Source organism: Oncorhynchus nerka, linkage group LG12, assembly GCF_034236695.1.
Source record: "Oncorhynchus nerka isolate Pitt River linkage group LG12, Oner_Uvic_2.0, whole genome shotgun sequence".
NCBI lineage: Eukaryota > Metazoa > Chordata > Actinopteri > Salmoniformes > Salmonidae > Oncorhynchus > Oncorhynchus nerka.
This window is the reverse complement of record NC_088407.1, coordinates 89043435-89071288: the sequence shown is the minus strand read 5'-3', so window position 1 is coordinate 89071288 and position 27854 is coordinate 89043435. Positions and strand designations below refer to the sequence as shown.

Genomic DNA, 27854 nt, shown 5'->3' with positions numbered 1-27854 from the left:
GGTAGATGACAGGATAGTAGTGAGGTAGATGACATGATAGTGGTGAGGTAGATGACAGGATAGTGGTGAGGTAGATGACAGGATAGTAGTGATGTAGATGACAGGATAGTGGTGACAGGATAGTGGTGAGGTAGATGACAGGATAGTGGTGAGGTAGATGACAGGATAGTGGTGAGGTAGATGACTGGATAGTGGTGAGGTAGATGACTGGATAGTGGTGAGGTAGATGACAGGATAGTGGTGAGGTAGATGACAGGATAGTGGTGAGGTAGATGACAGGATAGTGGTGAGGTAGATGACAGGATAGTGGTGACAGGATAGTGGTGAGGTAGATGACAGGATAGTGGTGAGGTAGATGACAGGATAGTGGTGAGGTAGATGACAGGATAGTGGTGAGGTAGATGACAGGATAGTGGTGAGGTAGATGACAGGATAGTGGTGACAGGATAGTGGTGAGGTAGATGACAGGATAGTGGTGACAAGATAGTGGTGAGGTAGATGACAGTATAGTGGTGACAGGATAGTGGTGAGGTAGATGACAGGATAGTAGTGAGGTAGATGACAGGATAGTGGTGACAGGATAGTGGTGAGGTAGATGACAGGATAGTGGTGAGGTAGATGACAGGATAGTGGTGAGGTAGATGACAGGATAGTGGTGAGGTAGATGACTGGATAGTGGTGAGGTAGATGACTGGATAGTGGTGAGGTAGATGGCAGGATAGTGGTGAGGTAGATGACAGGACAGTGGTGAGGTAGATGACAGGACAGTGGTGAGGTAGATGACAGGATAGTGGTGAGGTAGATGACAGGACCGGGGTGAGGTAGATGACAGGACCGGGGTGAGGTAGATGACAGGATAGGGATGACAGGATAGTAGTGAGGTAGATGACAGGATAGTAGTGACAGGATAGTAGTGAGGTAGATGACAGGATAGTAGTGAGGTAGATGACTGGATAGTGGTGAGGTAGATGACAGGATAGTAGTGAGGTAGATGACAGGATAGTAGTGAGGTGGATGACACGATAGTGGTGAGGTAGATGACAGGATAGTGGTGAGGTAGATGACTGGATAGTAGTGAGGTAGATGACAAGATAGAGGTGAGGTAGATGACAGGATAGTGGTGACAGGATAGTGGTGAGGTGGATGACAGGATAGTGGTGAGGTAGATGACAGGATAGTGGTGAGGTAGATGACTGGATAGTGGTGAGGTAGATGACAGGATAGTACTGAGGTAGATGACATGATAGTGGTGAGGTAGATGACAGGATAGTGGTGAGGTAGATGACAGGATAGTAGTGAGGTAGATGACAGGATAGTGGTGACAGAATAGTGGTGAGGTAGATGACAGGATAGTGGTGAGGTAGATGACAGGATAGTGGTGAGGTAGATGACTGGATAGTGGTGAGGTAGATGACTGGATAGTGGTGAGGTAGATGACTGGATAGTGGTGAGGTAGATGACAGGACAGTGGTGAGGTAGATGACAGGACAGTGGTGAGGTAGATGACAGGATAGGGGTGACAGGATAGTGGTGAGGTAGATGACAGGATAGTGGTGAGGTAGATGACAGGATAGTGGTGACAGGATAGTGGTGAGGTAGATGACAGGATAGTGGTGACAAGATAGTGGTGAGGTAGATGACAGGATAGTGGTGACAGGATAGTGGTGAGGTAGATGACAGGATAGTAGTGAGGTAGATGACAGGATAGTGGTGACAGGATAGTGGTGAGGTAGATGACAGGATAGTGGTGAGGTAGATGACAGGATAGTGGTGAGGTAGATGACTGGATAGTGGTGAGGTAGATGACTGGATAGTGGTGAGGTAGATGGCAGGATAGTGGTGAGGTAGATGACAGGACAGTGGTGAGGTAGATGACAGGACAGTGGTGAGGTAGATGACAGGATAGTGACAGGATAGTGGTGAGGTAGATGACAGGATAGTGGTGAGGTAGATGACAGGATAGTGGTGACAGGATAGATGACAGGTAGATGACAGGATAGTGGTGACAGGATAGATGACAGGATAGTGGTGACAGGATAGTGGTGAGGTAGATGACAGGATAGTGGTGACAGGATAGTGGTGAGGTAGATGACAGGATAGTGGTGAGGTAGATGACAGTATAGTGGTGACAGGATAGTGGTGAGGTAGATGACAGGATAGTGGTGAGGTAGATGACAGGACCGGGGTGAGGTAGATGACAGGACCGGGGTGAGGTAGATGACAGGATAGTGGTGAGGTAGATGACAGGATAGTGGTGAGGTAGATGACAGGATAGGGTGAGGTAGATGACAGGACGGGTGAGGTAGATGACAGGATAGGGATGAGATAGTAGTGAGGTAGATGACAGGATAGTAGTGACAGGATAGTAGTGAGGTAGATGACAGGATAGTAGTGAGGTAGATGACTGGATAGTGGTGAGGTAGATGACAGGATAGTAGTGAGGTAGATGACAGGATAGTAGTGAGGTGGATGACACGATAGTGGTGAGGTAGATGACAGGATAGTGGTGAGGTAGATGACTGGATAGTAGTGAGGTAGATGACAAGATAGAGGTGAGGTAGATGACAGGATAGTGGTGACAGGATAGTGGTGAGGTAGATGACAGGATAGTGGTGAGGTAGATGACAGGATAGTGGTGAGGTAGATGACAGGATAGTGGTGAGGTAGATGACAGGATAGTAGTGAGGTAGATGACATGATAGTGGTGAGGTAGATGACAGGATAGTGGTGAGGTAGATGACAGGATAGTAGTGAGGTAGATGACAGGATAGTGGAGAGATGACAGGATAGTGGTGAGGTAGATGACAGGATAGTGGTGACAGGATAGATGACAGGTTGACAGGATGTGGTGAGGTAGATGACAGGATAGTGGTGAGATGTAGATGACTGGATAGTGGTGAGGTAGATGACAGGATAGTGGTGAGGTAGATGACAGGACAGTGGTGAGGTAGATGACAGGACAGTGGTGAGGTAGATGACAGGATAGTGGTGACAGGATAGTGGTGAGGTAGATGACAGGATAGTGGTGAGGTAGATGACAGGATAGTGGTGACAGGATAGTGGTGAGGTAGATGACAGGATAGTGGTGAGGTAGATGACAGGATAGTGGTGACAGGATAGTGGTGAGGTAGATGACAGGATAGTGGTGACAAGATAGTGGTGAGGTAGATGACAGGATAGTAGTGAGGTAGATGACAGGATAGTGGTGACAGGATAGTGGTGAGGTAGATGACAGGATAGTGGTGAGGTAGATGACAGGATAGTGGTGAGGTAGATGACTGGATAGTGGTGAGGTAGATGACTGGATAGTGGTGAGGTAGATGGCAGGATAGTGGTGAGGTAGATGACAGGACAGTGGTGAGGTAGATGACAGGATAGTGGTGAGGTAGATGACAGGATAGTGGTGAGGTAGATGACAGGATAGTGGTGACAGGATAGTGGTGAGGTAGATGACAGGATAGTGGTGAGGTAGATGACAGGATAGTGGTGACAGGATAGTGGTGAGGTAGATGACAGGATAGTGGTGACAGGATAGTGGTGAGGTAGATGACAGGACCGGGGTGAGGTAGATGACAGGACCGGGGTGAGGTAGATGACAGGATAGTGGTGACAGGGTATTGGTGAGGTAGATGATAGGATAGTAGTGACTGGATAGTGGTGAGGTAGATGACTGGATAGTGGTGAGGTAGATGACTGGATAGTGGTGAGGTAGATGACTGGATAGTGGTGAGGTAGATGACAGGATAGTAGTGAGGTAGATGACAGGATAGTGGTGAGGTAGATGACACGATAGTGGTGAGGTAGATGACAGGATAGTGGTGAGGTAGATGACTGGATAGTAGTGAGGTAGATGACAAGATAGAGGTGAGGTAGATGACAGGATAGTGGTGACAGGATAGTGGTGAGGTGGATGACAGGATAGTGGTGACAGGATAGTGGTGAGGTAGATGACAGGATAGTGGTGAGGTAGATGACAGGATAGTGGTGAGGTAGATGACAGGATAGTGGTGAGGTAGATGACAGGATAGTGGTGAGGTAGATGACAGGATAGTAGTGAGGTAGATGACAGGATAGTGGTGAGGTAGATGACAGGATAGTAGTGAGGTAGATGACAGGATAGTAGTGAGGTAGATGACTGGATAGTAGTGAGGTAGATGACTGGATAGTGGTGAGGTAGATGACAGGATAGTAGTGAGGTAGATGACAGGATAGTAGTATGGTAGATGACAGGATAGTGGTGAGGTAGATGACTGGATAGTAGTGAGGTAGATGACAAGATAGAGGTGAGGTAGATGACAGGATAGTGGTGACAGGATAGTGGTGAGGTAGATTACAGGATAGTGGTGACAGGATAGTGGTGAGGTAGATGACAGGATAGTGGTGACAGGATAGTAGTGAGGTAGATGACAGGATAGTAGTGAGGTAGATGACAAGATAGTGGTGAGGTAGATGACAGGATAGTAGTGAGGTAGATGACAAGATAGTGGTGAGGTAGATGACTGGATAGGGGTGAGGTAGATGACTGGATAGGGGTGAGGTAGATGACAGGAAATTGGTGACAGGATAGTGGTGAGGTAGATGACAGGATAGTGGTGAGGTAGATGACTGGATAGTAGTGAGGTAGATGATAGGTGGATGACAAGATAGTGGTGAGGTGAGGTAGATGACAGGATAGTGGTGAGGTAGATGACAGGATAGTAGTGAGGTAGATGACAGGATAGTGGTGAGGTAGATGACAGGATAGTGGTGACAGGATAGTAGTGAGGTAGATGACAGGATAGTAGTGAGGTAGATGACAAGATAGTGGTGAGGTAGATGACAGGATAGTGGTGACAGGATAGTAGTGAGGTAGATGACAGGATAGTAGTGAGGTAGATGACAAGATAGTGGTGAGGTAGATGACTGGATAGTGGTGAGGTAGATGACAGGATAGTGGTGACAGGATAGTGGTGAGGTAGATGACAGGATAGGGGTGAGGTAGATGACAGGATAGTGGTGAGGTAGATGACAGGATAGTGGTGAGGTAGATGACAGGATAGTAGTGAGGTAGATGACAAGATAGTGGTGAGGTAGATGACAGGATAGTAGTGAGGTAGATGACAGGATAGTGGTGAGGTAGATGACAGGATAGTGGTGAGGTAGATGACAGGATAGTGGTGACAGGATAGTGGTGACAGGATAGTGGTGACAGGATAGTGGTGAGGTAGATGACAGGATAGTAGTGAGGTAGATGACAGGATAGTGATGAGATAGATGACAGGATAGTGGTGAGGTAGATGACAGGACCGGGGTGAGGTAGATGACAAGATAGTGGTGAGGTAGATGACTGGATAGTGGTGAGGTAGATGACAGGATAGTGGTGAGATAGATGATAGGATAGTGGTGAGGTAGATGACAGGATAGTGGTGAGGTAGATGACAGGATAGTGGTGAGGTAGATCACAGGATAGCGGTGAGGTAGATGACAGCATAGCGGTGAGGTAGATGACAGGATAGCGGTGAGGTAGATGACAGGATAGTGGTGAGGTAGATGACAGGATAGTGGTGAGGTTGATGACAGGATAGTGGTGAGGTAGATGACTGGATAGTGGTGAGGTAGATGACTGGATAGTGGTGAGGTAGATGACTGGATAGTGGTGAGGTAGATCACAGGATAGTAGTGTAGGCCCTGGTCTAAAGTATCGTGTTCCTATAAAGCCCTGTGGGCCCTGGTCTAAAGTATCGTGTTCCTTTAAAGCCCTGTTGTCCCTGGTTAGGTAGATGACAGGATAGTCATGAGGTAGATGTTAGGATAGTGGTGACAGGATAGTAGTGTAGGCCCTGGTCTAAAGTATCATATTCCTTTAAAGCCCTGTGGGTCCTGGTCTAAAGTATCGTGTTCCTATAAAGCCCTGTGGGCCCTGGTTGTAGTGCACTCAATAGTGAATAGGCTGCCATTTGGGACATAGACCATAATGTGTTGTTGTGTATGTCCAGCTGCCCAATGGGGACTACTGGGAGGAATGGAGTCCCTATGGAGAATGTAGTCGGAGCTGTGGGAGTGGGGTTACCATGAGAACCAGGAGATGTGTCAGCCAGAGGTAAGAGAGTGTTGTTGTTATTTGTTGTTGTTTCTTTATTTCCTGTTTCTCTGTCCTCTCTAGGCTACCCCTGTGTTTCTCTCTCTGTCCTCTCTAGGCTACCCCTGTGTTTCTCTGTCCACTCTAGGCTACCCCTGTGTCTCTCTGTCACCTCTAGGCTACCCCTGTGTCTCTCTGTCCTCTCTAGGCTACCCCGGTGTCTCTATGTCCTCTCTAGGCTACCCCTGTGTTTCTCTGTCCACTCTAGGCTACCCCTGTGTCTCTCTGTCCTCTCTAGGCTACCCCTGTGTCTCTCTGTCCACTCTAGGCTGCCCCTGTGTCTCTCTGTCCACTCTAGGCTACCCCTGTGTTTCTCTGTCCACTCTAGGCTACTCCTGTGTTTCTCTCTCTGTCCTCTCTAGGCTACCCCTATGTTTCTCTCACTGTCCACTCTAGGCTACCCCTGTGTTTCTCTCTCTGTCCTCTCTAGGCTACCCCTGTGTCTCTCTGTCCACTCTAGGCTACCCCTGTGTCTCTCTGTCCTCTCTAGGCTACCCCTGTGTCTCTCTGTCCACTCTAGGCTTCCCCTGTGTCTCTCTGTCCTCTCTAGGCTGCCCCCTTTGTCTCTCTGTCCACTCTAGGCTGCCCCCTGTGTCTCTCTGTCCACTCTACGCTACCCCTGTGTCTCTCTGTCCTCTCTAAGGCTACCCCTGTGTTTCTCTGTCCTCTCTAGGCTACCCCTGTGTCTCTCTGTCCTCTCTAGGCTACCCCTGTGTCTCTCTGTCCTCTCTAGGCTACCCCTGTGTCTCTCTGTCCTCTCTAGGCTACCCCTGTGTTTCTCTGTCCACTCTAGGCTACCCCTGTGTCTCTCTGTCCACTCTAGGCTACCCCTGTGTCCCTCTGTCCTCTCTAGGCTACCCCTGTGTCTCTCTGTCCTCTCTAGGCTGCCCCTGTGTCTCTCTGTCCTCTCTAGGCTACCCCTGTGTCTCTGTCCACTCTAGGCTACCCCTGTGTCTCTCTGTCCACTCTAGGCTACCCCTGTGTCTCTCTGTCCACTCTAGGCTACCCCTGTGTCTCTCTGTCCACTCTAGGCTACCCCTGTGTCTCTCTGTCCTCTCTAGGCTACCCCTGTGTCTCTCTGTCCACTCTAGGCTACCCCTGTGTCTCTCTGTCCTCTCTAGGCTACCCCTGTGTTTATCTGTCCACTCTAGGCTACCCCTGTGTCTCTCTGTCCACTCTAGGCTACCAATGTGTCTCTCTGCCCTCTCTAGGCTACCCCTGTGTCTCTCTGTCCACTCTAGGCTACCCCTGTTTCTCTCTGTCCTCTCTAGGCTACCCCTGTGTCTCTCTGTCCAGTCTAGGCTACCCCTGTGTCTCTCTGTCCTCTCTAGGCTACCCCTGTGTCTCTCTGTCCTCTCTAGGCTACCCCTGTGTCTCTCTGTCCACTCTAGGCTACCCCTGTGTCTCTCTGTCCTCTCTAGGCTACCCCTGTGTCTCTCTGTCCAATCTAGGCTACCCCTGTGTCTCTCTGTCCTCTCTAGGCTACCCCTGTGTCTCTCTCTGTCCACTCTAGGCTGCCCCTGTGTTTCTCTCTCTGTTCACTCTAGGCTACCCCTGTGTTTCTCTCTCTGTCCTCTCTAGGCTACCCCTGTGTCTCTCTGTCCTCTCTAGGCTACCCCTGTGTCTCTCTGTCCACTCTAGGCTACCCCTGTGTCTCTCTGTCCACTCTAGGCTACCCCTGTGTTTCTCTCTCTGTCCTCTCTAGGCTACCCCTGCGTTTCTCTGTCCTCTCTAGGCTACCCCTGTGTCTCTCTGTCCACTCTAGTTTACCCCTGTGTTTCGCTGTCCTCTCTAGGCTACCCCTGTGTCTCTCTGTCCTCTCTAGGCTACCCCTGTGTTTCTCTGTTCACTCTAGGCTACCCCGTGTTTCTCTGTCCTCTCTAGGCTACCCCTGTGTCCGTCTGTCCACTCTAGGCTACCCCTGTGTCCCTCTGTCCTCTCTAGGCTACCCCTGTGTCTCTCTGTCCACTCTAGGCTACCCCTGTGTATCTCTCTCTGTCCACTCTAGGCTACCCCTGTGTTTCTCTGTCCTCTCTAGGCTACCCCTGTGTTTCTCTGTCCTCTCTAGGCTACCCCTGTGTTTCTCTGTCCTCTCTAGGCTACCCCTGTGTCTCTCTGTCCTCTCTAGGCTACCCCTGTGTCTCTCTGTCCACTCTAGGCTACCCCTGTATCTCTCTGTCCTCTCTAGGCTACCCCTGTGTCTCTCTGTTCACTCTAGGCTACCCCTTTGTCTCTCTGTCCACTCTAGGCTACCCCTGTGTTTCTCTGTCCACTCTAGGCTACCCATGTGTTTCTCTCTCTGTCCACTCTAGGCTACCCCTGTGTCTCTCTGTCCTCTCTAGGCTACCCATGTGTTTCTCTCACTGTCCACTCTAGGCTACCCCTGTGTCTCTCTGTCCACTCTAGGCTACCCCTGTGTTTCTCTGTCCTCTCTAGGCTACCCCTGTGTTTCTCTTTCGACTCTAGGCTACCCCTGTGTCTCTCTGTCCACTCTAGGCTACCCCTGTGTCTCTCTGTCCACTCTAGGCTACCCCTGTGTCTCTCTGTCCACTCTAGGCTTCCCCTGTGTCTCTCTGTCCTCTCTAGGCTGCCCCCTTTGTCTCTCTGTCCACTCTAGGCTGCCCCCTGTGTCTCTCTGTCCACTCTACGCTACCCCTGTGTCTCTCTGTCCTCTCTAAGGCTACCCCTGTGTTTCTCTGTCCTCTCTAGGCTACCCCTGTGTCTCTCTGTCCTCTCTAGGCTACCCCTGTGTCTCTCTGTCCTCTCTAGGCTACCCCTGTGTCTCTCTGTCCTCTCTAGGCTACCCCTGTGTCTCTCTGTCCTCTCTAGGCTACCCCTGTGTTTCTCTGTCCACTCTAGGCTACCCCTGTGTCTCTGTCCACTCTAGGCTACCCCTGTGTCCCTCTGTCCTCTCTAGGCTACCCCTGTGTCTCTCTGTCCTCTCTAGGCTGCCCCTGTGTCTCTCTGTCCTCTCTAGGCTACCCCTGTGTCTCTGTCCACTCTAGGCTACCCCTGTGTCTCTCTGTCCACTCTAGGCTACCCCTGTGTCTCTCTGTCCACTCTAGGCTACCCCTGTGTCTCTCTGTCCACTCTAGGCTACCCCTGTGTCTCTCTGTCCTCTCTAGGCTACCCCTGTGTCTCTCTGTCCACTCTAGGCTACCCCTGTGTCTCTCTGTCCTCTCTAGGCTACCCCTGTGTTTCTCTGTCCACTCTAGGCTACCCCTGTGTCTCTCTGTCCACTCTAGGCTACCAATGTGTCTCTCTGCCCTCTCTAGGCTACCCCTGTGTCTCTCTGTCCACTCTAGGCTACCCCTGTTTCTCTCTGTCCTCTCTAGGCTACCCCTGTGTCTCTCTGTCCAGTCTAGGCTACCCCTGTGTCTCTCTGTCCTCTCTAGGCTACCCCTGTGTCTCTCTGTCCTCTCTAGGCTACCCCTGTTTCTCTCTGTCCACTCTAGGCTACCCCTGTGTCTCTCTGTCCTCTCTAGGCTACCCCTGTGTCTCTCTGTCCAATCTAGGCTACCCCTGTGTCTCTCTGTCCTCTCTAGGCTACCCCTGTGTCTCTCTGTCCACTCTAGGCTACCCCTGTGTTTCTCTCTCTGTCCACTCTAGGCTACCCCTGTGTTTCTCTCTCTGTCCTCTCTAGGCTACCCCTGCGTTTCTCTGTCCTCTCTAGGCTACCCCTGTGTCTCTCTGTCCACTCTAGTTTACCCCTGTGTTTCGCTGTCCTCTCTAGGCTACCCCTGTGTCTCTCTGTCCTCTCTAGGCTACCCCTGTGTTTCTCTGTTCACTCTAGGCTACCCCTGTGTTTCTCTGTCCTCTCTAGGCTACCCCTGTGTCCGTCTGTCCACTCTAGGCTACCCCTGTGTCCCTCTGTCCTCTCTAGGCTACCCCTGTGTCTCTCTGTCCACTCTAGGTTACCCCTGTATCTCTCTGTCCTCTCTAGGCTACCCCTGTGTCTCTCTGTTCACTCTAGGCTACCCCTTTGTCTCTCTGTCCACTCTAGGCTACCCCTGTGTTTCTCTGTCCACTCTAGGCTACCCATGTGTTTCTCTCTCTGTCCACTCTAGGCTACCCCTGTGTCTCTCTGTCCTCTCTAGGCTACCCATGTGTTTCTCTCACTGTCCACTCTAGGCTACCCCTGTGTCTCTCTGTCCACTCTAGGCTACCCCTGTGTTTCTCTGTCCTCTCTAGGCTACCCCTGTGTTTCTCTTTCGACTCTAGGCTACCCCTGTGTTTCTCTGTCCTCTCTAGGCTACCCCTGTGTCTCTGTGTCCACTCTAGGCTACCCCTGTGTCTCTCTGTCCACTCTAGGCTACCCCTGTGTTTCTCTCTCTGTCCACTATAGGCAACCCCTGTGGTTCTCTGTCCACTCTAGGCTACCCCTGTGGTTCTCTGTCCTCTCTAGGCTATCCATGTGTCTCTCTGTCCACTCTAGGCTCCCCCTGTGTCTCTCTGTCCACTCTAGGCTACCCCTGTGTTTCTCTGTCCTCTCTAGGCTACCCCTGTGTCTCTCTGTCCACTCTAGGCTACCCCTGTGTTTCTCTGTCCACTCTAGGCTACCCCTGTGTCTCTCTGTCCTCTCTTAGGCTACCCCTGTGTCTCTCTGTCCACTCTAGGCTACCCCTGTGTCTCTCTGTCCTCTCTTAGGCTACCCCTGTGTCTCTCTGTCCTCTCTTAGGCTACCCCTGTGTCTCTCTGTCCACTCTAGGCTACCCCTGTGTCTCTCTGTCCAATTCTAGGTTGGGTGAGCAGAAGGACTTGAGTTCCTGTATGTTGTTATGATTACACCATGAGTTATTAATCATTAAGCATACACCCCTACCCTTCCTCTTCCCAGTGAGGTGTTTATCTCTGTCAGCGCCATTATGACAGACCAGCTAGATCTACTGTCTCTATTACATTATGACAGATCAGCTAGATCTACTGTCTCTATTACAGTATGACAGACCAGCTAGATCTACTGTCTCTATGTCTCTTTTATATTATGACAGACCAGCTAGATCTACGATCTCTATTATAATATGACAGACCAGTTAGATCTACTTTTCTCTGTCTCTATTATATTATGACAGACCAGCTAGATCTACTGTCTCTATCTTAACATGACAGACCAGCTAGATCTACTATCTCTATCTTAACATGACAGACCAGCTAATTCTACTGTCTCTATTATAATATGACAGACCAGCTAGATCTACTGTCTCTATTATATTATGACAGACCAGCTAGATCTACTTTTCTCTATGTCTCTATTTTATTATGACAGACCAGCTAGATCTACTGTCTCTATTATATTATGACAGACCAGCCTGATCTACTGTCTCTATTATATTATGACAGACCAGCTAGATCTACTTTTCTCTATGTCTCTATTTTATTATGACAGACCAGCTAGATCTACGGTCTCTATTATATTATGACAGACCAGCTAGATCTACTGTCTCTATTATATTATGACAGACCAGCTAGATCTACGGTCTCTATTATATTATGACAGACCAGCTAGATCTACTGTCTCAATTATATTATGACAGACCAGCTAGATCTACTGTCTCAATTATATTATGACAGACCAGCTAGATCTACTGTCACTATTATATTATGACAGACCAGTTGGATCTACTTTTCTCTATGTCTCTATTTTATTATGACAGACCAGCTAGATCTACTGTCTCTATCTTAACATGACAGACCAGCCAGATCTACTGTCTCTATCTTAACATGACAGACCAGCTAGATCTACTGTCTCTATCTTAACATGACAGACCAGCTAGATCTACTGTCTCTATTATATGACATACCAGCTAGATCTACTGAATGGAGAAGCCCTGTGGCTGAACCGATTCCGACAACATATCCAGAGAGAACCATGTTTCCGTGAAACAGAGAATGTTACAATCTCTGATGTCTCTCTGGAAGGCAACCCTTGGCTCTAATTTCGTCTACCTTGTTCTCAAGAGACATTGGCAAGTAGTATACTTGGGAGCGATGTGCACGTCTACGGAGCCTGACCAGGAGGCCACTCCCTCTGCCCCTTCTGCGGCGCCGTTGTTTTGGGTCGGCTACTGGGATTAGAACCTTTGTTCTGGGTGGTGGTCCGAACAGAGGATCCGCTTTGGGAAAGTCGTATTCCTGACCGTAATGTTGGTCAGTTGACACTCTTATATCCAATAGTTCTTCCCGGCTGTGTGTAATAAGACTTAAGATTTACTGGGGTAACAGTGTAAGAAATAATACATAATTTAAAAAAAAAAAAAATACTGCATAGTTTCCTAAGAACGCGAAGCAAGGCGACCATCTCTGTCTGTGTCATATTTGATTGTAGGGCGTGGCAGGTTAACGTTGAATAGGATCTCTATCTTTAAAGTTGGGTGTTGCCTTCTACACCCTCAGCGTGCTGCGAAGCCAACAGAAGATGAAAAGGGAACTTATTACTGTTGGGAACCAATTATACAGCGTCTTTCCTTCTTGACAGGTTTTACTAGCAGTGGTTTAGTGTGTGTTCTTGACAGATTTAGCTAGCGGTGGTTGAGTGTGTGTTCTTGTGCGTGTGTTGAAAGGAATCTAATATTTGTGGCTTGTTGTGCTGGAGGTTGATTATGCAGGAGAGAGAGAGGAGCAATGGAGAGAGGAGAGGGGAGGGCTAGAGCTAAGCTAAGCGCTTTGTCCATAAATCATATAGTTGGAATCCAGCCTGCTTGTTCCCTCTTGCACCTGATAATATTATGAAGAGAGGAAAGTAAAGTACATGTCTCCCCATGTACAGCCGGATGATCGTTCTGACTGGATGAGGAGGTAGAGACTCAAGGAGTCTTACATGACATGTCATACCCCTGGGGGTCACTACACCCCAAATCCTTCCTAAGGAGTTTGGTTGTATATGAGTGTCTTTGACTTTGTTCTTCATAGTTCATCCCCCTTTCCCAGCAGTGATCTATACTGCCCGGCAGACACAGACAAATCAGATATTTATGCTGCTATCGCAAATCGCCACAAACGTTAGTCAGCAGCAACTTTTTCAGTACGATTTAGTGATGGCAGCTTGAGGTTGGTATGGTAAAGGAACAGGCTCAAAGCTGAAAGTGTTTTTCCAGGGCTGGGTCTGTGGGCACTGGGCTGAAGGCTGGGTCTGTGGGCACTGGGCTGAAGGCTGGGTCGGTGGGCACTGGGCCGATGGGCTGAAGGCTGTGTCTGCGGGCACTGGGCCGAAGGCTGGGTCTGTGGGCACTGGGCTGAAGGCTGGGTCGGTGGGCACTGGGCTGAAGGCTGGGTCGGTGGGCACTGGGCCGATGGGCTGAAGGCTGTGTCTGCGGGCACTGGGCTGAAGGCTGGGTCTGAGGGCACTGGGCTGAAGGCTGTGTCTGAGGGCACTGGGCTGAAGGCTGGGTCTGAGGGCACTGGGCTGAAGGCTGGGTCTGAGGGCACTGGGCTGAAGGCTGTGTCTGCGGGCACTGGGCTGAAGGCTGGGTCTGAGGGCACTGGGTCGATGGGCTGAAGGCTGTGTCTGCGGGCACTGGGCCGATGGGCTGAAGGCTGTGTCTGCGGGCACTAGGCTGAAGGCTGGGTCTGAGGGCTCTGGGCTGAAGGCTGTGTCTGAGGGCTCTGGGCTGAAGGCTGTGTCTGCGGGCACTGGGCTGAAGGCTGTGTCTGCGGGCACTGGGCTGAAGGCTGGGTCTGAGGGCACTGGGCTGAAGGCTGGGTCTGAGGGCACTGGGCTGAAGGCTGTGTCTGCGGGCACTGGGCACTGGGCTGAAGGCTGGGTCTGAGGGCACTGGGCTGAAGGCTGGGTCTGCGGGCACTGGGCTGAAGGCTGTGTCTGCGGGCACTGGGCTGAAGGCTGGGTCTGAGGGCACTGGGCTGAAGGCTGTGTCTGCGGGCACTGGGCTGAAGGCTGTGTCTGCGGGCACTGGGCTGAAGGCTGGGTCTGAGGGCACTGGGCTGAAGGCTGGGTCTGAGGGCACTGGGCTGAAGGCTGGGTCTGAGGGCACTGGGCTGAAGGCTGTGTCTGCGGGCACTGGGCTGAAGGCTGTGTCTGCGGGCACTGGGCTGAAGGCTGTGTCTGCGGGCACTGGGCTGAAGGCTGTGTCTGCGGGCACTGGGCTGAAGGCTGGGTCTGAGGGCACTGGGCTGAAGGCTGGGTCTGAGGGCACTGGGCTGAAGGCTGGGTCTGAGGGCACTGGGCTGAAGGCTGTGTCTGCGGGCACTGGGCTGAAGGCTGGGTCTGAGGGCACTGGGCTGAAGGCTGGGTCTGAGGGCACTGGGCTGAAGGCTGGGTCTGAGGGCACTGGGCTGAAGGCTGGGTCTGAGGGCACTGGGCTGAAGGCTGGGTCTGAGGGCACTGGGCTGAAGGCTGGGTCTGCGGGCACTGGGCTGAAGGCTGGGTCTGAGGGCACTGGGCTGAAGGCTGGGTCTGAGGGCACTGGGCTGAAGGCTGGGTCTGAGGGCACTGGGCTGAAGGCTGGGTCTGAGGGCACTGGGCTGAAGGCTGGGTCTGAGGGCACTGGGCTGAAGGCTGTGTCTGCGGGCACTGGGCTGAAGGCTGGGTCTGAGGGCACTGGGCTGAAGGCCGAGTCTGCTTAGATCTCAGTTAGGAGGAATTTATTCAAACAGAAATGGCTTCCTAAACGTGCTGAAGCACAGCTACACTGATGTCATTGGGTATTTTCAGTTCACATTTTGGAGCAGAAATTAGACAAATGCCTTGACAGCGGAGTCAAATCCATTTAATTTACTGTCAGTTGAAGGGACATGGATATAGAAGTCTGTGATTTGGCACATGCTTTGTATCACTGTACAGGGAAAAGTATATTGTACCTTTATCTCCATCCACGCCCTAGCACCCATGGCTACCATACTCTCTGCCTGTTGAATCATTAACGCTCTCCCTGTTAGTCTAACACGCCCAAATGCTGCTCTACCCCGTTACACGTCAGACAGTCAGTTAGCCAGCCAGCCAGCCAGACAGTCAGTTAGCCAGCCAGACAGTCAATTAGCCAGCTACCTGCCTCCCCCAACTGGTACACCCAGTCCAGCCTCCGTGCTACCTGCCTCCCCCCAGCTGGTACACACAGTCCAGCCTCCGTGCTACCTGCCTCCCCCCACTGGTACACCCAGCCTCCGTGCTACCTGCCTCCCCCCAGCTGGTACACCCAGTCCAGCCTCCGTGCTACCTGCCTCCCCCCAGCTGGTACACACAGTCCAGCCTCCGTGCTACCTGCCTCACCCCAGCTGGTACACCCAGTCCAGCCTCCATGCTACCTGCCTCCCCCCAGCTGGTACACACAGTCCAGCCTCCGTGCTACCTGCCTCCCCCCAGCTGGTACACCCAGTCCAGCCTCCGTGCTACCTGCCTCCCCCCAGCTGGTACACACAGTCCAGCCTCCGTTCTACCTGCCTCCCCCCAGCTGGTACACCCAGTCCAGCCTCCGTGCTACCTGTCTCCCCCAGCTGGTACACCCAGTCCAGCCTCCATGCTACCTGCCTCCCCCCAGCTGGTACACCCAGTCCAGCCTCCGTGCTACCTGTCTCCCCCAGCTGGTACACCCAGCCTCCGTGATACCTGCCTCCCCCCAGCTGGTACACCCAGTCCAGCCTCCGTGATACCTGCCTCCCCCCAGCTGGTACACCCAGTCCAGCCTCCGTGATACCTGCCTCCCCCCAGCTGGTACACACAGTCCAGCCTCCGTGATACCTGACTCCCCAAGCTGGTGCATTGCTACTTCCTGAGGCTACTGTCCACCTGGTCTGTTGTGTTGTGTCTCGTCAGGAACATTAGTCAGCCTGTCCAGTACCTATCTTCAATTATTAGACCACATCACTCTTTTGACTTGAACTCCTCCTGCACCCTATTACAGTATGCGTTAATGTTCCCTTCACAGATACCAGTTACCATGTTGCCGACAGTTACCGTGTTGCCGACAGTTACCGTGTTGCCGACAGTTACCGTGTTGCCGACAGTTACCGTGTTGCCGACAGTTACCGTGTTGCCGACAGTTACCATGTTGCCGACAGTTACCATGTTGTTCAAACAGAAAGGGAGGAGGAGGAGTGTAGTCTGAGCCTGGGTGAAGTGAATAACACTTAGGATACGTCCCAAATGGCTCCATATTCCCTGTTTAGTGCCCTACTTTAGACCAGGGCCCATAGGGCTCTACTTTTGACCAGGGATCATAGAGCTCTACTGTTGACCAGGGATCATAGGGCTCTACTGTCGACCAGGGATCATAGGGCTCTGCTTTTGACCAGGGATCATAGAGCTCTACTGTCGACCAGGGATCATAGAGCTCTACTGTCGACCAGGGCCCATAGGGCTCTACTGTTGACAAGGGATCATAGAGCTCTACTGTCGACCAGGGCCCATAGGGCTCTACTGTTGACAAGGGATCATAGAGCTCTACTGTCGACCAGGGCCATTAGAGCTCTACTGTTGACCAGGGATCATAGAGCTCTACTGTTGACCAGGGATCATAGAGCTCTACTGTCGACCAGGGCCCATAGAGCTCTACTGTTGACCAGGGCCAATAGAGCTCTACTGTTGACCATGGATCATAGAGCTCTACTGTTGACCATGGCTCATAGGGCTCTACTGTTGACCAGGGATCATAGAGCTCTACTGTTGACCAGGGGTCATAATGCTCTATTGGTGACCAGGGGTCATAGAGCTCTACTGTTGACCAGGGCCATAAGAGCTCTACTGTTGACCAGGTATCATAGAGCTCTACTGTTGACCAGGGATCATAGAGATCTACTGTTGACCAGGGATCATAGAGCTCTACTGTTGACCAGGGCCATTAGAGCTCTACTGTTGACCAGAGATCATAGAGCTCTACTGTTGACCAGGGATCATAGAGATTTGCTGTCGACCAGGGACATTAGAGCTCTACTGTTGACCAGGGTCATAAAAGCTTTACTGTTGACCAGGGATCATTGAGCTCTACTGTTGACCAGCCTTACCCTCCCTCAGCTTCAGGATTGAACTCATCATGGAGGCATAACACTAGCCTAGTGGTTAGAGTATTGGGCCAGTAACCGAAAGGTTGCTGGATTAAATCTCCGAGCTGACAATGTAAAAATCTGTTGTTCTGCCCCTGAGCAAGGCAGTTAACCCACTGTTCCCCGGGCGCAGACGACGTGGATGTCGATAATGGCAGCCCCCCAGACCTCTCTGATTCAGAGGGGTTGGGTTAAATGCGCAAGACACATTTCAGTTGAATGCATTCAGTTGTACAACTGACTAGGTATCCCCCTTTTCCTCCCCTCTCTTACGCGTTCCAGCTTCAGGCTCTTACTCGTGGAATCATAAAGATGGGACATGTCTGGTATTTAGTCTCAGGCATAACAAGCCTGGCTAAACACCTTGTTATTGATAGGACACGGGTCTGGAGGGAAAGCTCTTACTAACACCACCCTATGAATACCAGCTCTTACCAACACCACCCTATGAATACCAGCTCTTACCAACACCACCCTCTGAATACCAGCTCTTACCAACACCACCCTCTGAATACCAGCTCTTACCAACACCACCCTCTGAATACCAGCTCTTACCAACACCACCCTCTGAATGCCAGCTCTTACCAACACCACCCTCTGAATACCAGCTCTTACCAACACCACCCTCTGAATACCAGATCTTACCAACACCACCCTCTGAATACCAGCTCTTACCAACACCACCCTCTGAATACCAGCTCCAACACCACCCTCTGAATACCAACACACACCCTCTGAATAGCCAGCACCACCCTCTGAATACCAGCTCTACCAACACCACCCTCTGAATACCAGCTCTTACCAACACCACCCTCTGAATACCAGCTCTTACCAACACCACCCTCTGAATACCAGCTCTTACCAACACCACCCTCTGAATACCAGCTCTTACCAACTGAATACCAGCTCTTACCAACACAACCCTCTGAATGCCAGCTCTTACCAACACCACCCTCTGAATGCCAGCTCTTACCAACACCACCCTCTGAATACCAGCTCTTACCAACACCACCCTCTGAATACCAGCTCTTACCAACACCACCCTCTGAATACCAGCTCTTACCAACACCACCCTCTGAATACCAGCTCTTACCAACACCACCCTCTGAATACCAGCTCTTACCAACACCACCCTCTGAATACCAGCTCTTACCAACACCACCCTCTGAATACCACCAACACCACCCTCTGAATACCAGCTCTTACCAACACCACCCTCTGAATACCAGCTCTTACCAACACCACCCTCTGAATACCAGCTCTTACCAACACCACCCTCTGAATACCAGCACTTACCAACACCACCCTCTGAATACCAGCTCTTACCAACACCACCCTCTGAATACCAGCTCTTACCAACACAACCCTCTGAATGCCAGCTCTTACCAACACCACCCTCTGAATGCTCACCAACACCACCCTCTGCCAGCTCTTACCAACACCACCCTCTGAATACCAGCTCTTACCAACACCACCCTCTGAATACCAGCTCTTACCAACACCACCCTCTGAATACCAGCTCTTACCAACACCACCCTCTGAATACCAGCTCTTACCAACACCACCCTCTGAATACCAGCTCTTACCAACACCACCCTCTGAATACCAGCTCTTACCAACACCACCCTCTGAATACCAGCTCTTACCAACACCACCCTCTGAATACCAGCTCTTACCAACACCACCCTCTGAATACCAGCTCTTACCAACACCACCCTCTGAATACCAGCACTTACCAACACCACCCTCTGAATACCAGCTCTTACCAACACCACCCTCTGAATACCAGCTCTTACCAACACCACCCTCTGAATACCAGCTCTTACCAACACCACCCTCTGAATACCAGCTCTTACCAACACCACCCTCTGAATACCAGCTCCCACCAACACCCACATGTGTGGGCCACTGGGAAGATCTAGGATTAGCTTCCCTTCCCCCTAACCCCCCCCTATCCTCCAGATGTCATCCAGTGATTTTTGAACTTTTTCCTCAAGTATAAATAGAGTCAAGTACACACACTAAAGGGTAAACAAATATGTTTTTAACATCACATTAGACAACTGCACACTTCAAGGAGATGGGACATTGTAAGGAGATGGGACATTGTAAGGAGATGGGACATTGTAAGGAGATGGGACATTGAAGGAGATGGGACATTGAAGGAGATGGGACATTGAAGGAGATGGGACATTGTAAGGAGATGGGACATTGTAAGGAGATGGGACATTGTAAGGAGATGGGACATTGTAAGGAGATGGGACATTGAAGGAGATGGGACATTGAAGGAGATGGGACATTGTAAGGAGGTTGGACATTCAAGGAGGTTGGACATTCAAGGAGGTTGGACATTCAAGGAGGTTGGACATTCAAGGAGGTTGGACATTCAAGGAGGTTGGATATTCAAGGAGTTGGACTGATGATCAGATGTGATGTCATCCCAATGCTTGCGGGAACAATAAAGGAGCCCCCCCCCACTTGTGCCATGTCATGTTATACCTGGTCCACCTATTGAGATGTGCCTTTTGTTAAGTAAATCAGGTGATAAATGAAGTGAAAAGGAATGGATGTGGATGAATTTGTAGTGTCCCCTCATATAATTGCAGACCAAATACCCAACTATCCACTTAATTAGTTAGGTCTGTTCAGAGGCGTTAAGGGGGTAGGATGTTGGGTGGTGGTGGGGGGGCGTATAAACTACATCTTATGTTTCTGTGCAATAGTTATTGTTAAAACTTAAATACAAATATATATATATTTTTAATTCAAAAAGGTGAAAAAGGAGACTGGAAGAAGACTTTAACCATGAGTGGGAAAAAAAACTGACCCAGGATCAGCGTGGAGGGGCAACTTCACCCTACACCTCCTGCACATCAGCGGAGGCTGGTGGGAGGAGCTATTGGAGGACAGGCTCCATGTAATGGCTGTAACGGAATCAACGGAACGGAGTCAAACGTGTGGTTTCTGCTTTTCGTTTGACACAAGTTCCATTTATTCCAACGAGCCCGTCCTCCTATAGCTCCTCCCACCAGCCTCCTCTGCTGTACATACTGCAGGAAGCCAAAGCTCTTGTAGGGACTGTGTACCAAATGGTACCCTATTCCCTTTTATAGGGCACTACTTTTGACCATGACCCATAGAGCTGTGGTTGAAAGTAGTGCACTACGTAGGGAATAGGGTGTCATTTGGCGTGAACCTTCACTGCCTGCAGCCTGCCTGTGTACCGATGTAGGTGAAAGGTCAGCCTTAAGGACTACATTATCTTCATCGTGTAATTATCTCTGCTCTGAGCCCGGTTAAGAGGGCGAAGTTGCCCCCAAATGCTGATCCAGGGTCAGTTTAGCTTTTTTTTCCCCACAAATGATTAAGGTTGAGGTTAGGGTTGATGAAGCTGATCCTAGGTCTGTACCTAGGGGAAAGTTCCGCCTTGGAGCTCTGAGCCCACTGATTGTAGCCTGGTCCCAGGTCTGTTTATGCTGTTTTGCCCAACTTCCAGGATGTTGTCATGCCGAACATGTATTGGCAAGACAGAACAGATCTGGGACCAGATAACTGATGAATTAGCTCTAATCTTCATCCTTTCTTTAAACCATGAATAACCTCTGACCCTTTAATCCGTGTTACAGGACTGACGGAGGGAATAACTGTGTGGGACCAGACAAGTCCTACAGCTCCTGTAATATCCAGGTAAACAACATGCTAGGGTTGCAAAATTCCCCAAATCCCCAAAAACGTTCTCTCACAGACTATTCATCTTGGTGGAATTCTCTCTCTGTCTATTACTGTTGGTGTAGCTCTCTCTGTCTATTACTGTTGGTGTAGCTCTCTCTGTCTATTACTGTTGGTGTAGCTCTCTCTGTCTATTACTGTTGGTGTAGCTCTCTCTGTCTATTACTGTTGGTGTAGCTCTCTCTGTCTATTACTGTTGGTGTAGCTCTCTCTGTCTATTACTGTTGGTGTAGCTCTCTCTGTCTATTACTGTTGGTGTAGCTCTCTCTGTCTATTACTGTTGGTGTAGCTCTCTCTGTCTATTACTGTTGGTGTAGCTCTCTCTGTCTATTACTGTTGGTGTAGCTCTCTCACAGCTTCCAGAGCACTTGGATCTTTCCACGAAATGATTGCCTATTTCATCCCTTTTGATATTTTAAGTAGAAATTGTCTTCAAATATTGAATTGTTAAAAGCCCTTTATATTTAATAAAGTATTATTTAATATAGACTACATGGAGAATTCAAACAATCTTTTTATTTTGTTTTTATTTATGAATAAAGACCTGCTAAAGTTCAACATTCTGCATTTTGACACGTCCCCTGTTACCGCCAACCCTGTTACGGTCAACCCTGTTACGGTCAACCCTGTTACGGTCAACCCTGGTACGGTCAACCCTGTTACGGTCAACACTGTTATGGTCAACACTGTTATGGTCAACCCTGTTACGGCCAACCCTGTTACGGTCAACCCTGGTACGGTCAACCCTGTTACGGTCAACCCTGTTACCGCCAACCCTGTTACGGTCAACCCTGTTACGGTCAACACTGTTACGGCCAACCCTGTTACCGCCAACCCTGTTACGGTCAACCCTGTTACGGTCAACCCTGTTACGGTCAACCCTGGTACGGTCAACCCTGTTACGGTCAACACTGTTACGGTCAACCCTGTTATGGTCAACCCTGTTACGGTCAACACTGTTACGGTCAACCCTGTTATGGTCAACCCTGTTATGGTCAACCCTGTTACGGTCAACACTGTTACGGTCAACCCTGTTATGGTCAACCCTGATACTGTCAACCCTGTTACGGTCAACCCTGTTACGGTCAACCCTGTTACGGTCAACGCTGTTACGGTCAACACTGTTACGGTCAACCCTGTTACGGTCAACCCTGTTACTGTCAACCCTGTTACTGTCAACCCTGTTACTGTCAACCCTGTTTACGGTCAACCCTGTTACCGCCAACCCTGTTACCGCCAACCCTGTTACCGTCAACCCTGTTACAGTCAACCCTGTTACGGTCAACCCTGTTACGGTCAACCCTGTTACGGTCTACCCTGTTACAGTCTACCCTGTTACGGTCAACCCTGTTACGGTCTACCCTGTTACAGTCTACCCTGTTACGTTCAACCCTGTTACCGCCAACACTGTTACGGTCAACCCTGTTACCGCCAACCCTGTTACGGTCAACCCTGTTACTGTCAACCCTGTTACAGTCAACCCTGTTACGGTCAACACTGTTACGGTCAACCCTGTTACAGTCAACACTGTTACGGTCAACACTGTTACGGTCAACCCTGACACTGTCAACCCTGTTACGGTCAACACTGTTACGGTCAACCCTGTTACGGTCAACCCTGATACTGTCAACCCTGTTACGGTCAACACTGTTACGGTCAACACTGTTACGGTCAACACTGTTACGGTCAACCCTGTTACGGTCAACCCTGTTACGGTCAACACTGTTACGGCCAACACTGTTACGGCCAACACTGTTATGGTCAACCCTGATACGGTCAACCCTGATACTGTCAACCCTGTTACGGTCAACCCTGTTACCGCCAACACTGTTACGGTCTACCCTGTTACGGTCAACCCTGTTACCGCCAACACTGTTACGGTCAACACTGTTACGGTCTACCCTGTTACGGTCAACACTGTTACTGTCAACCCTGTTACTGTCAACCCTGTTATAGTCAACCCAACCCTGTTATGGTCAACCCTGATACGGTCAACCCTGATACTGTCTACCCTGTTACGGTCTACCCTGTTACGGTCTACCCTGTTACGGTCAACCCTGTTACCGCCAACCCTGTTATGGTCAACCCTGTTTACCGCCAACCCTGTTACGGTCAACCCTGTTACGGTCAACCCTGTTATTTTATTTGGCACTAATTAGTTACTTACTATTAAAAAAGAAATTGTTTAACCTCTTGAGATGGGAAAACTTTTATTTTACATTAAGTTGAACATGTCCTCTTTATGACAAAATATTCAAATTAGGTGACCAGGTTACACTACTTCAAAGGCACCGAATTGGCAAAATGACTCAGTTGTTAATCTTTGGGAATAAACCATTTATTTTATGTTCAGTTCATATCACTGACAGGAAAGAGCCAACAGGGTGTTATACAGTAATATACTCTCTGTCCGCCTATGCCCTGACTTCTAATTACCCCTCTAATTAACCCTTACCCCATTACCTCTCCCTGTGTATCACCCAGGACTGCCCAGAGGGATCTCGGGACTTCAGAGAGGAGCAGTGTTCTCAGTTTGATGGATCTGACTTCCAGGGAAAACGCTACAAATGGCTCCCATACTATGGAGGTGAGTCAGGATGGCCGGGGCTTTATACAGCTCCCATACTATGGAGGTGAGTCAGGAGGGCCTGAGGGTCGGGGCTTTATACAGCTCCCATACTATGGAGGTGAGTCAGAAAAAAGACTGTATACTGTTTGGTAAAGACTGTATAATGTTTGGTAAAGACTGTATAACGTTTGGTAATAACGTTTGGTAATAACGTTTGGTAATGACTGTATAATGTTTGGTAATGACTGTATAATGTTTGGTAATAACGTTTGGTAATAACGTTTGGTAATAACGTTTGGTAAAGACTGTATAACGTTTGGTAATGACTGTATAACGTTTGGTAATAACGTTTGGTAATGACTGTATAACGTTTGGTAATAAACTGTATAACGTTTGGTAATAACGTTTGGCAATGACTGTATAACGTTTGGTAATAACGTTTGGCAATGACTGTATAACGTTTGGTAATAACTGTATACTGTTTGGTAATGACTGTATAACGTTTGGTAAAGACTGTATACTGTTTGGTAATGACTGTATAACGTTTGGTAAAGACTATATAACGTTTGGTAAAGACTATATAACGTTCGGTAAAGACTGTATAATAATAACAGCAATGTTCAGCAGACCACTGGAATATATTACTGGTAATGTTATGCAGGTGAAGAAGGGTGAACTAAAGGTGTGTTTCCCACCAGCCGACAACCTGTGTGAGCTGAACTGTATGCCCAGAGGAGAGAACTTCTTCTACCGCCACAGGACTGCTGTGGCCGACGGCACGCCCTGCCACCCCGGGAGGAAGGATGTTTGTGTTGATGGAGTCTGTAAGGTAGGTGTGTGTGTGTGTGTGTGTGTGTGTGTTTGTGTTGATGGAATCTGTAAGGTAGGTGTGTGTGTGTGTGTGTTTGTGTTGATGGAGTCTGTAAGGTAGGTGCGTGTGTTTTGTGTTGATGGAGTCTGTAAGGTAGGTGTGTGTGTGTGTGTGTGTGTTTGTGTTGATGGAGTCTGTAAGGTAGGTGTGTGTGTGTGTGTGTTTGTGTTGATGGAGTCTGTAAGGTAGGTGCGTGTGTGTCTGTGTTGATGGAGTCTGTAAGGTAGGTGTGTGTGTGTGTGTGTTGTGTTGATGGAATCTGTGTGGTAGGTGTGTGTGTGTGTGTGTGTGTGTGTGTTTGTGTTGATGGAGTCTGTAAGGTAGGTTTGTGTTGATGTGTGTGTGTGTGTTTGTGTTGTGTGTGTGTGGAGTCTGTAAGGTAGGTGCGTGTGTGTTTGTGTTGATGGAGTCTGTAAGGTGTGGTGTGTTGATGGAGTCTGTAAGGTAGTGTGTGTGTGTGTGTTTGTGTGTGTAGTGTGTGTGTGTGTGTGTGTTGATGGAGTCTGTGTGTGTGTGTGTGTGTGTGATGGAGTCTGTTAATTTGAGGATTAATAGGTTTGTGTTGATGGAGTCTGTAAATTTCAGGTGTGTCACTGTGATTTGTGTGTGTGTGTGTGTGTTTCCTCTAACTGTTTCTGTTGATGGAGTCTGTAAGGTAGGTGTGTGTGTGTGTGTGTTTGTGTTGATGGAGTCTGTAAGGTAGGTGTGTGTGTGTGTGTGTGTGTGAGAGAGAGAGGTAGGATTACATTTGAGGATTAATAACAGAAGGGCATTGTGATTATCGAGGGGGGGGGGGTTGGATGGAATTTATCAACACTTTCACTCAATTTATCAATTTCACTCTGACCTCAACATGTGTCACTCTGATTTCAGTTTCCCTCTAACTTCAGTTTCCCTATTTCTTATAACTTCAGTTTCCCTCCAACTTCAGTTTCCCTCTAACTTCAGTTTCCCTATTTCTTATAACTTCAGTTTCACTGGTACTTCAGTTTCCCTCTAACTTAAACCTGTATTGAGTTGTGTGACAACCTTCTTGTCTTCCTGAATCCCACTGATGAGATCTTCATTGCTACTCAAATACCTTCCCAGGCCTAGTATCTCTCTCTCTCTCCTTCCAGACCTAGTATCTCTCTCCTTCCAGACCTAGTATCTCTCTCTCTCCTTCCAGACCTAGTATCTCTCCTTCCAGACCTAGTATCTCTCTCTCCTTCCAGGCCTAGTATCTCTCTCTCTCCTTCCAGACCTAGTATCTCTCTCTCCTTCCAGACCTAGTATCTCTCTCTCCTTCCAGACCTAGTATCTCTCTCTCTTTACAGACCTAGTATATCTATCTCCTTCCAGACCTAGTATCTCTCTCTCTCTCCTTCCAGACCTAGTATCTCTCTCTCTCTCTCCTTCCAGACCTAGTATCTCTCTCTCCTTCCAGACCTAGTATCTCTCTCTCCTTCCAGACCTAGTATCTCTCTCCTTCCAGACCTAGTATCTCTCTCCTTCCAGACCTAGTATCTCTCTCCTTCCAGACCTAGTATCTCTCTCTCCTTCCAGACCTAGTATCTCTCTCTCCTTCCAGACCTAGTATCTCTCTCTTCCAGACCTTCCAGACCTAGTATCTCTCTCTCCTCCAGACCTTCCAGACCTAGTATCTCTCTCTCCTTCCAGACCTTCCAGACCTAGACCTATATCTCTCTCCTTCCAGACCTAGTATCTCTCTCTCTCCTTCCAGACCTAGTATCTCTCTCTCCTTCCAGACCTAGTATCTCTCTCTCTCCTTCCAGACCTAGTATATCTCTCTCCTTCCAGACCTAGTATATCTCTCTCCTTCCAGACCTAGTATCTCTCTCTCTCCTTCCAGACCTAGTATCTCTCTCTCCTTCCAGACCTAGTATCTCTCTCTCCTTCCAGACCTAGTATCTCTATCTCTCTCCTTCCAGACCTAGTATATCTCTCTCCTTCCAGACCTAGTATCTCTCTCTCCTTCCAGACCTAGTATCTCTCTCTCCTTCCAGACCTAGTATCTCTCTCTCCTTCCAGACCTAGTATCTCTCTCTCTTCCAGACCTAGTATCTCCAGACCTAGTATCTCTCTCTCCTTCCAGACCTAGTATCTCTCTCTCCTTCCAGACCTAGTATCTCTCTCTCTCTCTTCCAGACCTAGTATCTCTCTCTTCCAGACCTCCTTCCAGACCTAGTATCTCTCTCTCTCTCCTTCCAGACCTAGTATCTCTCTCCTTCCAGACCTAGTATCTCTCTCCTTCCAGACCTAGTATCTCTCTCTCCTTCCAGACCTAGTATCTCTCTCTCCTTCCAGACCTAGTATCTCTATCTCTCTCCTTCCAGACCTAGTATATCTCTCTCATTCCAGGCCTAGTATCTCTCTCCTTTCAGACCTAGTATCTCTCTCTCCTTCCAGACCTAGTATCTCTCTCTCCTTCCAGACCTAGTATCTCTCTCTCCTTCCAGACCTAGTATCTCTCTCTCTCTCCTTCCAGACCTAGTATCTCTCTCTCTCCTTCCAGACCTAGTATCTCTCTCCTTCCAGGCCTAGTATCTCTCTCCTTCAGACCTAGTATCTCTCTCTCCTTCCAGACCTAGTATCTCTCTCTCCTTCCAGACCTTAGTATCTCTCTCTCCTTCCAGACCTAGTATCTCTCTCTCCTTCCAGGCCTAGTATCTCTCTCTCTCCTTCCAGACCTAGTATCTCTCTCTCCTTCCAGACCTAGTATCTCTCTCTCCTTCCAGACCTAGTATCTCTCTCTCCTTCCAGACCTAGTATATCTATCTCCTTCCAGACCTAGTATCTCTCTCTCTCCTTCCAGACCTAGTATCTCTCTCTCTCTCTCCTTCCAGACCTAGTATCTCTCTCTCCTTCCAGGCCTAGTATCTCTCTCTCCTTCCAGACCTAGTATCTCTCTCTCCTTCCAGACCTAGTATCTCTCTCTCCTTCCAGACCTAGTATCTCTCTCTCCTTCCAGACCTAGTATCTCTCTCTCCTTCCAGACCTAGTATCTCTCTCTCCTTCCAGGCCTAGTATCTCTCTCTCTCCTTCCAGGCCTAGTATCTCTCTCTCTCCTTCCAGGCCTAGTATCTCTCTCTCTCCTTCCAGGCCTAGTATCTCTCTCTCTCCTTCCAGGCCTAGTATCTCTCTCTCTCCTTCCAGACCTAGTATCTCTCTCTACTTCCAGGGTGTGGCCTGCATGCTGGCTGGGTTTCTTTCTCTATCCCTCCAACCCAGGCCTCTCCAACCCTGTTCCTCGAGTGTTCTCCTGTAGGTTTAAACCAGGGCTCTCCAACCCTGTTCCTCGAGTGCTCTCCTATAGGTTTAAACCAGGGCTCTCCAACCCTGTTCCTCGAGTGCTCTTCTATAGGTTTAAACCAGGGCTCTCCAACTCTGTTCCTCGAGTGCTCTCCTGTAGGTTTACACCAGGACTCTCCAACCCTGTTGCTGGAGAAACCCTCCTGTAGGTTTTCACTCCAAACCCAGTTTATCAACCAGCTAATTGTTAGAATCAGGTGTGTTAGATTAGTTTTGGAGCGAAAACCTACAGGAACAGGAGAGGCCTGGTGTAAACCTATCAT

The 27854-nt window shown here is 49.4% G+C and overlaps 1 protein-coding gene across 1 annotated transcript in view; it reads left to right on the top strand.

The window, feature by feature from the left end:
• LOC115126842 (papilin-like) overlaps nucleotides 1–27854 on the top strand; it is a 112633-nt gene that overhangs the window by 48736 nt on the left and 36043 nt on the right. Inside the window, exons 3-6 of the mRNA XM_065025037.1 lie at nucleotides 5976–6079; nucleotides 20737–20797; nucleotides 23324–23426; nucleotides 24107–24237. Coding sequence (XP_064881109.1) covers nucleotides 5976–6079; nucleotides 20737–20797; nucleotides 23324–23426; nucleotides 24107–24237 — 399 coding nt within the window. The remainder of the gene's footprint in view (nucleotides 1–5975; nucleotides 6080–20736; nucleotides 20798–23323; nucleotides 23427–24106; nucleotides 24238–27854) is intronic.